The sequence below is a fragment of the Panthera tigris genome, chromosome D1 (assembly GCF_018350195.1).
Source record: "Panthera tigris isolate Pti1 chromosome D1, P.tigris_Pti1_mat1.1, whole genome shotgun sequence".
Classification (NCBI taxonomy): Eukaryota; Metazoa; Chordata; class Mammalia; order Carnivora; family Felidae; genus Panthera; species Panthera tigris.
Genome location: NC_056669.1, coordinates 61286855 through 61301287, shown reverse-complemented (window position 1 = coordinate 61301287; position 14433 = coordinate 61286855). Strand labels below are relative to the sequence as shown.

At 43.9% G+C, this 14433-nt stretch overlaps 1 protein-coding gene across 1 annotated transcript; it reads right to left on the bottom strand.

The window, feature by feature from the left end:
* Nucleotides 1-9616: 9616 nt before the first annotated feature.
* Nucleotides 9617-10555, bottom strand: LOC102951993 (olfactory receptor 51I2-like). The gene has a single exon (XM_007092219.2). It carries the CDS (start codon nt 10553-10555, stop codon nt 9617-9619), a length of 939 nt encoding a protein of 312 aa, XP_007092281.1.
* Between the last annotated feature and the right edge of the window lie 3878 nt (nt 10556-14433).

Here is a 14433-nt window from a genome sequence, read left to right as displayed (position 1 = left end):
CTTGATCTGGATGACCGTTTGTTTCAGTGTGATGTCCTCTGCATTGTGGGATATTTAGTGGCATCCCTGATCTTCACACAGCAGCTGCTTCACCCCTGAGGGTATGACACCTCACACTGAGGTATGATGCCCCTGAGGGAATAAATTACCCCAGTGGAGCACCACTGAATTCTGAGAAGGAGTTTGAAATGTGGCTAACTGGTTCCCTGGTAATTAATTCAAAATTTCCCCATGCGCTTTCATTTAGGATATAGAACCCACTGTGCTCATGTATTAGCCATTTTGACATATGGAGAATTCATTTTAAATTTCTGCTCCATGTAAGTGTACAATCTCAAACTCCTGGCCGATTGGAGTTTCTTTCCTCAAAGGGCTATTTTCTGAGTTGTATTTGTGCAATTTGGGAGATGCTTATTTTCTTTATCACAACCCTCCCCTGAAAGGATTGCAGCTGAGTGTGGCCAACGCCTAGTTGTTCCTCTTTCCCACCATCTCTGCCTAATCCTAGACTTATGACATTCTTGAAAAAGACGTCTTACTGCAGCTGTTGCAGATTCTGAATCACTAACTACTCTCTTTCATGCTTTGTGCTTCTGTCATTGTGTTCACATCACTTCCTCTGCATGGAATTCTATCACCTAAACCCTTCCTGCTGAATCCCACAGCTCCAAGATTCCTTATAAGCTTTAGCTGCTCTGTGATTCTTTTCCTAATGTATTGACCTTTTTCATTAGAACCCTACGTTCTTTTCATTTCTTCATTAGAGAGTTTATCAGATACTGCTGAAATGTGTACAACATTAAATATAATTGGACTACCAGTCATATTCATTGCTTTATCCCCAGTACATGGCCCAGAGTCTGGGTCTTGGTTTTCCTTTAGAATGAATGAATCAAGTAACATTATTGTCAACTTCATAATCACAGAAACCATGTCTTACAGAGTCTGGCACGGCTCTGTGTGATATAGGAAATTGGCAGCTGCTTTTGGGTTGGCGTGTGCCCATGGAGGAACTCTATTCATGACATAGCTAGAGATGTTTCTGTAAAATGGCAGTTATCACCTATAAGCTATGACCATATATTGACATATATATATGACATATATTGGCATCCACTGATTTTCAAGGTTTCTTTAAAACTTAGAAGTTAACAAATATTTTTTGAGATGAGAAATAATATGAGCAGTACAACCAGCCATTTTCAGAATATTACATGCTATTTAGAAAATGTCACCCAATGAATTTGAACATAATTTTGGCCTCAGTCAATTCTTCCCCAATACTTCCTCCTTTGTTTTACCCGGAATGTTGCTGGTATTGTCAATCAGGGATATATTCACAATTTCCTAAGGCTATGGTCACAAAACCCACTTTGGGAACTGTGAAGATGGAAGAGGTCTGGCTTCGCTCACCTACCCCTAATATATCCTGGAGGCCTAATAATATCGGTTGAATAAAAGTGAATGAATAAGTGAATTAATCAAACACCATTGTTATGTGTATAGGCTGTGCCTAGACTTGATTAAAGCTTTCAGACACATCAAAAGATGCTCAATATCACTCATCACCTGGTAAATGCAAATAAAAAGCACAAGGAGGTATCACCTCCCACCAGTCAGAGTGGCTGGAACTACATAGTAAAGAAATAGCAAGTGTTGAAAGGACGTGGAGAAAAAGGAACCTTTGTGTACTGTTTGTGGGAAAGCATATTGGTTCAGCCACTGTGGAAAACAGCGTGAAGATTCCTCCAATATTTAAAATAGAAATCCCATATGATCCTGTAATCCCACTACTGAGTATTTACCCACCCCAGAAAAACCTCAAAACACTAATTCTTAAAGATATATGCAACCATATGTTTATTGCAGCAGTATTTTCAACAGCCAAGATATGGAAGCAATCCAAATATCCATTATAATTGAATGGATGAAGAAGATGTGGTATACACATACAATGGAATGTTACCCAGCCACACAAAAAAGGAGACCTTGCCATTTGCAACAACATGGATGGACTCAAAGGGTATTATGCTAAGTGAAATAAATCAGGCAGAGAAAGACAAATCCCATAAGATCCTTATATGTGCAATGAAAAAAAAAGAAACAAGATCAGAAACAGACCCATAAACACAGAGAAAAATCTGAAAGTTGCCAGAGGTGAGGCACTAAAGGAAAGGCAAAAATAGGTGAAAGGGAGTGAGAGATACAGGTTTCCACTTATGTATGTCATGCAAATAAAAGGCACAGCATAGGGAATATAATCAATTATGTTGTAATAGCATTGTATGGTGAAACATGGGAGCTCTACTTGTGGTGAGCATAGCATAACATATAGATTTGTTGAATCCCTATGTCGTACACCTGAAGCCAATGTAATATTGTGTGTTAGCTATATTAAAAAAAATGAACTCTGTCATATTCATTAAGCTCCAGGGATCTAGAAGTTGCCTGATTGAGTGGTCAGGCTGAAATTCTCTCATAAGAATGCATTTGGCTCCTGCTGGGGCTGTGGTCTCTGAGGACTTGATTAGGTTTAGAAGATGCACTACCAAGCTCGCATGGCTGTTGGCAGGAGGTTTCTTTGCGTTCCTGGCTGGAAAGCCCTGTCCATAGGAATGTTCACCACATAGATTTCTCCAGAATGAATGATTTGAACATCAGTCAGTATAATGCCACACTGCTTTCTTTCTTTAATTTTCTACTGTTTTCAATTTAATCTTTGCCTCACACGTGGTCATTTACCCCTCATTCTATTATGTAGAAGCGTCACTGACCCCTTGCTCCTGCAATGGGAGGATAGTGCCCAGGGGCATGGACACCTGTAGCAGGGGAACTTTGGGGGTGGTGGAGGAATAAAGGTTGAAACATGGATTGATTGCTGATTATCAGAGTAATTTCCAGGAATTTAAAGAAAGTATGATCCCTGAAAGCTGAGAGGAAAAGAAAGGAGGAAAGTTCCATGGATTAAGTGGTTATACAGCACTTGGTGATCAATCACACTGCTATTCACCTCCTCTTGAGTTTTCTCTTTTTGCCCCTCAATCTCCTTCCCCTCTTCCAGTTACTCTCCTTCCTCTTGCTTATGCTTTTCTTTCTTCCAGACCTTTCCATACTTCTCCTTGATGTCTCACCTTTTCATCTCCTCCCGACCTGTCTGCTGGTCCCCTTTTCCCTCCATATTGTCTCCTACTTCTCTGTCTTGACTTTCTTCCTCAGCGACCGCTGTGACAGAAGCAGTTCCTTCTTCTTGACATGAGCAAACCCTATGCTTTAGGCAAGCTTCCCCTTACCTCCTTGTAACCACATCAGTTGTTTCCACTGTAAAGGACAACAAAAAATAGTGAAACAAACTGCCAATCTGACAATGCCTGATTCTCCGGAAACTTCCTCTGTTTACTCAATCAATACATGTGAAGCTTTTATGAAGTGCCTGCCACTGTGTGAAGCATTGTGGCAAGCCTGAGCATATCAATCGTACCTTCCTAGTTTGGACTTTGTTTTCTTCATCCCGCTTTCATGCTTTGAAATTTTCTTATTACTTGTTTGTTGCCTGTCATCTATAGTGACACAAAGGCATGATCAGAATGAACCTTGATTACTTTGTTCACAGTTGTGTCCACCTTATTTGAAATATTGTAGGATTCCTGGTAGATGCTCCATAAGCATTTGTTGAATGGATGAACTCATGATCCTTGCTCTATTTGATGAAAATATTGTGAATGTGTTTCTTGAATAAACATCTGTGAAATTTTAGTTTCTATTTTGTTCAAGTGTTTCTGACTATTTATGTAATATAACATCTGCTATTCCCACAGTATGCCTTACTTTCTTGATAATAATCTTTCCACACAGACATCAATAATGGATTCACTTGTGTTTCCAAATATACAAGTCCTCCCAGAGAAGGATTCCAGTGCTCCTGATCAGCACTGTGTCTCCACATCCTAGCCTGGGTCTCAGAATGCAGTATTCAGTACTGAATTTGTATGTATTAGTCATACTCTAACCCAGGAGACAAAAGCCAGGGTCCAGAGATAGTACAGTCAGAATATAACCACATCAGTTCCTTAGATTGAGAAAAAAAATAATGTAAAAAATTGTTGGCCAAGTATTAGAGGACCAAGGAGACCAAAAGGGAATGTGAAGGTGTCAATTCCAGAAGTCACTTCTAACCCTGGGTCTGGGGAACAAAAGGAGGGGATGACAGTATTAAATCTGACGAGATTGGAGGAGGAGCCCCTCAGAGCTGAAACTCAGATTTTGAAGAGTGGGTGCTATTTAGGTGGTTCTGGAGTGTCAAAAGTTCAGAGAAGAAGCCCGTGTGTCTGAGGCTCACTCTTTTGAAATGGGGGTGAGGTTGGCCGGGGGTCTCTCAGGCTTGTTCCGAGGTCTTTTATAGGTCTTGGTAAGACTGGTTCTGGCAACGTGGAAAGTTGCAAAATAGAACCAATAATGCCACTGGCATTCCTTCCTACCGCAGCCCCCCTCACCCTCATTTACAGAATTGGGGAACGGGTTGGAGAAGGAGAAATGCCATTTACAGAGGCCCAGCCTCATAATCACAAAGAATAGCTTAAAGGGTGAGATCGAGACAGAGGGACAGTAACATAATAACCAGTACAAAAAAAAAAAAAAAAACAAAAAAACAAACCCAAAACAAAACACAATGAGCTGAATCCTGGGAATTGTTTATATAGGTTTCAAGAGCTGAGAAACTGACCAGCAGAAGGGAATACAACCTAGAGATTTGCAACAGTAGGAAGCCATCGCCACCTCTGGGTGGGGGAATCAAAGGTGGTGTTACCAGAGCTGCAGCAAAGTGATCCTGCCCAGCACAAGCTGGAGCCCGGGCGGAGATGCAGACCCAGGCCAGCAACTCTGCTTCAGGCAGGAGAGTGCAGTGAGTGATGTGACTCCTGCCTGCCACTGCTCCCTACACCTGAACTGTTGCTTCTCAAGCTCCTGGGAAGTTTCCCAGGTGTCATCTGAAACCGACTGCCTTAATTGGAGGGCAGGGAGAGACCAGGAAAGAGGCAGGCCACCCCAGATGGTAGGTAGCAGAACTCCTGAGCAAAGGAACAAAGATAGGAGGTTTGTCTTGGGTGGTGGCAAGCTAGTAGATGTCTGCACCGGGCACCAGAACTCGGTTTATATAGAGGACACAACTGGGCTCCGTTGTATACCCTCCTCCTGGTCTCAGCAAGACATGACTATCTCAAGGTCATGCCCTTGGGGCTGTTTCAGCGAGAAGGAAGACAGATTATGCACATTCCAAGGACAGGGTCAGGGGTGAGGAGCCCCCACGGCTGGGGTCCAGCTCTTGGGTCAGCCAGCAGTCATGACTTCTCCATGACCTTCCCAACAGACATTCGTGTTCAGGTGCTGCTTGATGAGAGGTCCTCCTCTTCCCCTGCATGGGGTAATTGCTCAGCAGGGACCCAATTACTTGTTTGAAGTTGGGAAGATAGTAATTCACAAAGTGACTGCTGACTTCATGAGCTCTTCGTTGTTTCTATGAACGTTGAGCCCTCTTCAGGGCACACACCCCACTGAGCTGTCTGGAGGGCATTCCTGTGCTCAGTGCACAGCCACCGACACATGGATCCCCTCTTTCTTGAACATGAAACAGAGCGGTGCAGGGTCCTGAGTCCACCCTGCATCAGCACGGTGGGAAAATATGTGCAGCTGACAAAAGAGGGTCGGATATTCTCCTGACGAGGCAATGCCCTTGCTGGGGAGAACCGTAACCCAGAAGAAAGATCGTCTGTACCCCTGATTCTGGGGAAGAGTGCTACTCATCCTGCTGAATCACAACAGCAGCAGCAAAGCTGTCCCATCCTAGCAGAACTGATCAAGTGTGGAGATGGCTTCCTGGAGGTGGGGTGAACCTCAGTGGGACTGAAAAAGTGGGGCTGATGGTCAGCCATGCCCAGGGGCCTGGTCATAGCCCTCTGCTACCCTGCTCTCATTTCTGAAGGTTCTCCCACTTCCTTGGCTCACACAGAAATTAATTGCATGGAAGGCCACACAACGTGGATGTGTGTTTTCTCAATTCTGCATCACATTCTAGTTGTATTGATTTTACTGTGAGTCTTACTATGAGGCATGGGGGTCAGGAATCCTATCCTATCATAAATCTCGTTCTAATTTATTCTGTCTCTTCATTGACCTGATAGGATTTGAAGGTTTGTGCTTGAGAGTTAATGGCCAAGAAAGGATTCTTGAGACATTTTTGGTGCAAAAAGGTGATTTTTATTAAAGCATGGGGACAGGACCTGTGAGCAGAAAGAGCTGCACTGGGAATGTGAGGAGTGACTGATTGTATACTTCTAAGTTGATGGAAGGAGGGCGGAGAGAGATAAAGTAAGTTTCTAAAGAATTTTAAAGCAAGACTTTGAGGACCTTGCAGGGCTAGATGCTGTTTACATATGGTTACCTTTAGGGGCACCTGGGTGTCTCAGTCAGTTGAACATCTGACTTCGGCTCAGGTCATGATCTTGCGGTTCATGAGTTCAAGCTCCGCATCGGGCTCTCTGCTGTCAGCACAAAGCCTGCTTTGGATTCTCTGTCCCCCTCTCTCTCTGCCCCTCCCCTCCTTGTGTTCTCCCCCCAAATAAATAAATATTTAAAAAAGGATAATGTTACCTTCAGTCTTTAATAAAACATAAACATTAAGGCACTCAGGCAGCCATGAGTTCCTTGAGGAAGGTCATGGTCTGCATGTTTCAGGTACGTATCAGTGGGCTGCAAGCTGTAAGGAGGTTTAATTTCAGCTACATTTCTCTTGCTTTTGTTCTCCTCATCTGACCTACCCAACACAGGCCCTGGAGGATGAGATAGGAGCCGCTGACAGGCAATGCCAATTTATACCACAAGGTGGGAGACACTCGGGTCCTTGTCTCACTGAGTCCAGGAATGAATCTCGCGGACAGCCACGAGTGAGCAAAGCGGTAGTTTATTGAGCGAAAGTAACAAAGTTCTCGAGTGAGAGGGGTCCTGACTGGGCTGTCACCAGGGATTTTTATCCCTGACTCTTTATTGGGACCTTATCAGGAACTGTTTGTGAGAGTCCATCCATGGTGCTTAACATAGGCAGGTCTGGAATGCGTTCATCCTTTTTTGCCCCCAAACCCTGCCACTGCTGCAGTCAACCTCCCTGAGGGTCCCATATCTACCCCTGCTTACTGCTAACCCTTTCCCTGATCGGCATGACCTTTATTACTCAGAGATTAGCCCGCCATACACACACACACACACACACACACACACACAATTCAATATTGTCCCCACCCAAGCTTAGCTCAAACCATGGTTAGTGTTTAATTTCTAAGGTGACTTAATTTTTGAGGTGGACTTTAAGGGCCTAAACCAAAAGAAATATAAAATACTCTCTGTTCCTTTTTACTTGGCCAAAATTCAGGTATTTCCCGATTTCAATAGGGAAAAACGTTGAGTTAAAAGGAAAAAAAAAAAGCTTGTTATGAAGAAAGAGGCAAAGAGAGTTTTTATTTATTTATTTATTTATTTATTTATTTATTTATTTATTTTTTCAATATATGAAGTTTATTGTCAAATTGGTTTCCATACAACACTCAGTGCTCATCCCAAAAGGTGCCCTCCTCAATACCCATCACCCACCCTTCCCTCCCTCCCACCCCCCATCAACCCTCAGTTTGTTCTCAGTTTTTAACAGTCTCTTATGCTTTGACTGCAAAGAGAGTTTCTATGCAAACCAGACAACTGGGCTTGTTTTTGGCCTTCTCAGGATAAAAGACGCAGGAGTGCCTCTATGTTATGGCACCTGCCTCATACGAGGAAGAGAAACCTAAAAGTACCTTTTCTCTATCCCCTCAGACAAGCCGCTTTTCTAATTGATGATGGAGAAAGAAGGGAGGAAATTAAGTGGAGAGGAGCCAGCAGCGCTTAGAGGAGACTCCTATTCCAGTGCTCCCTGTCCTTTCTCCTTTATACCCTGGGCTGTCAATGTCAAGGCTGTGGTCATAGGGACTGTCTTCCCCTCTCTCCCCAGGATAGGAATCAATGACAATTTCCCCAAGTCTTGTTTTTTATTTGTAAATTCTCTCAACACTGCGCTCAGGGCATTACAAATTGTTACTATTATTATTTGATTTGCCGATATAGAGCTTTTTGCAAGAATCAATAAGGTCACTATTTAAACTGACTGAAGACCACAGTCTGGCTCATTATTTTCCATTTAAAAACATGCTGAGCATTGGTGGTCAGTCTCGCTTGTAAATTAGCTTATTTAGTGGATAAGAGCACTTACATTAGGAGTCCTGTATTTCACTTATGGGCATATATGGAAACTGGGATCCCAAATACTTAAAACGTTTCCATTCAGAAATGGGTCCCTCCCTCTGGCGCCTGATACTTCTCCTTCATATTCCTTCAGGAGAGCTTCACAGAGAGAAAACTCTGGATAACTTTATGCTCAGCTGCGCTGAGGTCTCTGACCCAGTATTTCTGGTGAGTAGGTCAGTCTCCACAGGGCACCTCCTTTAATTTAGTCTAGATGTAAACACATATGTCATCTGAGAGCAATCAAGTATGGCCAAGGAGTTTCCCTGCTATCAAGGAAAGAGTGTGAAGAAAACCATTTTAATAGAAGGTCGAAAATAATTATTTTATAAGATCTAAACCATAAATTCTCTATTCTGTTTTTCCTAAGCCCTGGTAGCTAGAAATCCTAGAAAGGCATAATTTTTGACATATCTTAGGTCATAGTGTGGGTAACAATTACAATCCCGTGAAAGAAAATGAAGAGAAATCATGCACTTACTTAGCCCAATGTCCAAAAGTACAAGGATCTATGGTTCAGATATTGAATATTGTTTTCCCTGTGGGAGGACAGATTGGTGAGCAGATGAAGGAAACAGAGAAGAAATGGAGTTTCTTTTAGACTCAGCTTTGAGCAGTTACCCTGAGTCCCATTTGTTCATATATCTTATGGCAGGTCCTGACCGTTCATCAAATTTCACTTTGTGAATTTGAAACAGTGGAGGTGAAGGGAAGGACAACAGTGGTAATGTTAGCAGTCAGACCAACTCGACAGAGAGACAGTATTGGTAGGGGTTAGAATACTCAGAGTGGAGACAGACAAGAACTGAGTCTCATCTGGGTCACCTATCTATCATCTGTGTTACTCTGAAAAACAAACTTAATTCTTTACACCTCATGAGATTGTTGGGAAGGTAACATGAATTAATGAACATTAGTAATTTCTAACAGATACTGGCATTTTTAAAGTCTTAATGTATTAATTATTACTACATCAATAAGAGATGTTTTGTGTGGGAAATGAATAGTTTAGATGGATCTTCCTTTCAAGTTGTGTCATATCATTCAATTGTCCCCGATTTTCACCTTTCTGTGAATGCCATTGAGTATATTGTGAATATACTTTCATATGTTTTATGTACAAATTGTGTAGCTCCATGTCCTGATCTTTTACTTTTCCCCCACCACACAGTCTGTCTCATTGTTCGTGATATGAAGATGATGATGATGGCAATGGTGATGATGATGACGACAATGACACCACGGATGAAGCCTTATGGCTACAGTCAACATCAGATATTAAAGGCAAGCATGAAAGTCATGTTTTCATGCGCCGAAACATACGGACAATGGTTCGGCGGATCTCCTTTGTCTTGGCGCTGTAAATGAGAGGGTTGAGCACAGGAGGTACAAAGAGGTAAACATTGGACATGAGGACATGTACATAGCGTGGGGCATGCTTCCCAAAGCGGTGCACTGTGGAGACCCCTATCATCGGCACGTAAAACACAAGTACAGCCAAGATATGTGACACGCATGTGTTGAGAACTTTCAGGCGTTCCTCTCGGGAAGCGATGGCCATGACTGAGTGCAGAATGAGCACATAGGAGAGGAAGATAAGAAACATGTCCATGCCAAAGGTGGATACAAGAACAAAGAATCCATAGATGCTGTTGATAGTGATATCAGCACAGGCCAGCTTCATCATGTCTGGGTGAAGGCAGTAGGAATGGGAAAGAACATTGGATCTGCAGATAGGCAGCCTCTTGAAGAGGAAGAGAAGGGGAAGGAGGATGATGAAGCTCCGAGCAGCCACAGCTATGCCTATTCCGGCAATGACTTCATTGGTGAGCACGGCAGCATAGCGCAAGGGATCACAAATGGCCACATAGCGGTCAAAGCTCATGGCCAGAAGAATGCCCGACTCCATCATGGAGAAGGAATGAATGAGAAACATCTGGATCAGGCAGGCATCGAAGGCAATGTTGCGGGCATTGAGGCAGAAGGTTCTGAGCACGGTGGGCAGTGTGGCCATGGACATGGCCACGTCACTGAAGGACAGCATGGACAGGAAGTAGTACATGGGCTCATGGAGGCTGGGCTCCACTCGCACGGCCTGCAGGATCACAGTGTTGCCTCCGAGGGCCACAGCATACATGACACAGAGGGGCCCTGCTAGCCAGGCATGAGAGCTCTCCAGCCCAGGGATGCCGGTTAGGAGGAAGGAAGCAGGATGAGTGACATTGAACAGTCCCATGGTGGGGGGGAGGCCAGGGCACTTTTCAGGATTGGAACCTGGGGACTTCTGGGAGTTGCCCCTACTGGAGGGCAAGAAGCCAGGGAGTAAGACACACAGGGGGTGAAGTCTACACAGGTGGAAACTGATGCCTTCCTGAAATCACTGGTTAGGGGAAAACACAGGCATTCTTCTTTTCTTCATATTGTAGGATCGTCAGGCTATAGGCTTGGCTAATAACCTTCTGTTTTATAAATGAAGGAAGACATTGGTAAAGCTTCACAAATATCAACTAGGTACAAAGTAAACATTTGAGTCATGTTATGTTAAGCAATATTATCTACCATTTTAAGGTGTCCCTGAAGCAACTTTGACTAGAAATATGTTAAGTGCAATTCATAGGTAGTTATTATAAAGGACACTGGCAGTTTGAGTTATCAATAACTCACGTTATTAACCCCTCACACATAGAAAGCCTCATGTACTGCGTTGCTCAGCTTTTGTATAATGACACATGACTGACTGCGTTCTACAGGATAAGCCACAATGATTTCTTTGTGAGAGTGTTTACATATTGAATTCTCCTGTCATTCTGATATTTTGGAAACCCCGTCATTTTCATTCCCTCATGATGGATGAAGACAGTGAGGGCCAAAAGGCTTTTCGTCTGACAAAACTGTTTCAGGTTCAGGCACCCATCTTTGGGAGAAGAACTCCAGAAATATTTTCCCTTCCTCTTTCCTCTGCCAAACCTAACAAAGCAAGGCCACAGCATCTTAGATTCCTTGCTGATTAGGGTGGAGGAGCTTGGAGACCCAGGTATCTGAAGGCCACAGAAATGCTCCAATGAGGACTATGCCACATTATCACTCAGAATATTCCTGGAATTTTGGGAGTAGTATATGGCTCAGATTGCCTTGTGATTCTCAAGAAGTCAGTGGCTACTTCTCTGTGTGATTGCTTGTATCCCTTTGTGTCCTAGAGCTGAGTCTGTGCACACCTATCTTACTCCAGACACGTGACGCTTCAGATCTATGAATGACCCACCCCATTCATCTCTTTTTTCTCCCACCTGACTACAATTACCATTTTTCATACAACCCTCCTTGAAGAAATTTGGGGCAAAAAAGAAAAGAGGAGTGAGCAAAAGTGAAAGGAACAGAAAGAGAAAGCGGAAGAAAACAGGCTTCAGTGAGCAGGATTCTGTGAAGGACAGGGAGAAAGCCATCGTGCGTGTAGGGATCTGAGTTGTAGCATTTGTGGGAAAAAGGCTGCCGGACAGCCCCAAGAGCACATCCTTTATCATTCCCAGGAGTGACTCACCATGTTGGGGGGTCTGGATGAATGGGAAAAAAGAAATCAGTGAGAGAAAACCAATCCTTGCTGAGCACATTACGTGCCAGATACCCTGCCAGGAACTTATATCTATGTCACCAGTGAATCTATGACAGAGGTGGAGGCTCCCCAAAGTGAGCCTGCCTCTTAGAGCATGGAAGCAGGTGATAACGCCTCATCTGAGTAAAGAACTGTAAGACTCTCTAATGTCTAGTTCAGTCTTTGAGACCCATTGAGGTGTTGGAGAAGATGCTGAGAAGGAAAACAGAGCACACATTTCTGCATGGAGATTTCAAAGACACTATCGAACAAAGAGGAAGGCTAAAGGCAGATTCACGTGGCCAACAAGATGCAGAAGTTCTTGTCTCCAATGCGGGACTCCACTTCCCTTGTCCCGGAACTCAGAACTTTCCTTTCTCTGAAGCCACAGAGAGGCCAGAGTGGTTTAGGGGAACAGGCCCTGGAGGGGGTGAGGAGCCCTGGCATTTCCCCTGGATGGGGCTTGTCCTGGCCGTGTGGGCTTGGGAAGCTCAAGTTCTCTGTCTAGATCGAGTCTCCTCCCCTTTATCACTGTTTTCCAACATATTATCCTTTATGGCTCTGAAGTCCTTTTACTTTTTACTTTCTAGTCAAAGAGAGAATGCCTGTGAAGGTTTGCTACAGAGCTTCAAGAAGGCAAAGACAGGCTGAGAAGGAGTTGGGGGTGAACTGAGAGGCTCTGCTGATGACCAGCATTTGGAATCAAGGGCAGGAATAGAAAAAGATTAGACATGCTTGGCTATGCCAAACCGCTGTAAAATTTAGAACTAGCTGATTTGTCTACACTTTTAATCTCCCAGGTGACTTTTACAGACTTTGTCTCAGAATTCATATGACAAGTACAAACGTTGAACATCTGCACGCTCAGCAGTGGGTTTGATCCGTGTTGTAATTTGTGATCACCTTGCTTCCTGGATTTCTGAAATTTGCCTGTGCCCTGATCCTATTCTCCACCCTGAACTGCTATAATGTTAATGAATCGTAGGAACATGGATCCCAAGTTCACTGAATCTGCAACGTGAGCTCCCTGGAGAAACAGTGCATGACCCAGGGTTAACAAGTTAGTGGCAAAGCCGGAATGGGAAGCCCATGTCCAGGGACTTTGCATCTGATCTGCTCACTCTAAGTTTTTTTTAATGTTTATTATGTATTCCTGAGAGAGAGAGAGACAGAGAGAGAGAGAGAGAGAGAGAGAGAGAGTGAGAGAGCACAAGTGGGGGCAGAGAGACAGGGAGACAGAATCCGAATGAGGCCCCAGGCTCTGAGCTGTCAGTGCAGAGCCCGATTTGGGGCTTGAACTCGCAAACCGTGAGATCGTGACTTGAGCTGGAGTCAGGCACTTAACTGACTGAGCCACCCAGGGACCCCTGCTCTGCTCACTCTAATAAAAAGCTCCCTTCTGGTAGCTTCCTGCACTCTATTCTTCTTTATCTCCCCACCCCTTACCCAGTTTCACCCTTTCTTAGAAGAAACCTCAGAAGAGTCAGCTAGCTACCCACTACTGGGTTGCAGAACTCACCAGAAGCCAAACAGAGGAACGTCACCAGGGGAACAACACACACACTCCTCTGTATCTGCTAGAGTGAATTCATGCCTGCTCTTTTTTATCTAATTCTAAGCCTCTGGAGAGAGCAAGTGAGGCTGGCTTTGTGTCTGAACATGCATCGGAAAGAATTTAGTCTCTGGAGAGCCTTAAAGACCAGTGAGAATAAAGCATGGGCTCCTGTATCTGAAAAAGAACTCAGCAATTATTCAGCCAGTCTAATTCTCTACCCAGGGCAAGACACTGTCTGTGAAGGATGGGCAGGTGTGTTAGAGGGGAGTTCATTGTCTTCTAAGGGATCCCAGGATTTTGTAATGTTGACCAAGCCCAACAAGTAATGTATGAGCAGAACATAACCAATTTTGCTTCTCAGACCCCTTTAGTTGCATTGAATCAGGCTATTTCTTTATTCCATCGTGCATGAAAACTGAGTTTCCTAAGATTTCTGGTCCCCTGCAGATGATAACACAGCCTCTGGTGAGCACTGTGTGTACTGACAATGCCCACGGTCACATAATAGTCGAACTTTCCAGGGTTCAGAGTCACCCCATTTCTCTTCTCCCATCCCTCACTCGCTGACCATGGCTTTTGACTTGTTCTTCTGAAAGGAGAGAGAAGGGAAAGTGGATGGTTCATTATTCATGCGTGTTTCATTTAGCTGCTGTCATGTTTAGTAGGTGTGTGAAATGTTTAGACCTGACCCTTTCATTGTGTTTCATAGATTATCGTGGAACCTCTTTCCATAGTTTACTTCTCCTTCACTTGGTTTAAATTAATGTCTCTTTACTCTGTATGACTGCTTGTGTCTTCATCCAAATACTCATCACCCCTGTAGAGCCCTATGCTCTGGTGGACCGGAGCTAAGGCAACGCCTTGACAGCTCTCTCTAGCACACAGCTCATCCAGGAAATGGTCAACCTGCCCCTACTGCAACAAATAGTCTCCTCAGAACATCATTAGTCTGTCATGCAAACTGTAAGGA

Excerpts from the sequence above, each read along its gene's own strand:
- LOC102951993 (XM_007092219.2), bottom strand. The coding sequence starts at position 10,555 with ATGGGACTGTTCAATGTCACTCATCCTGCTTCCTTCCTCCTAACCGGC.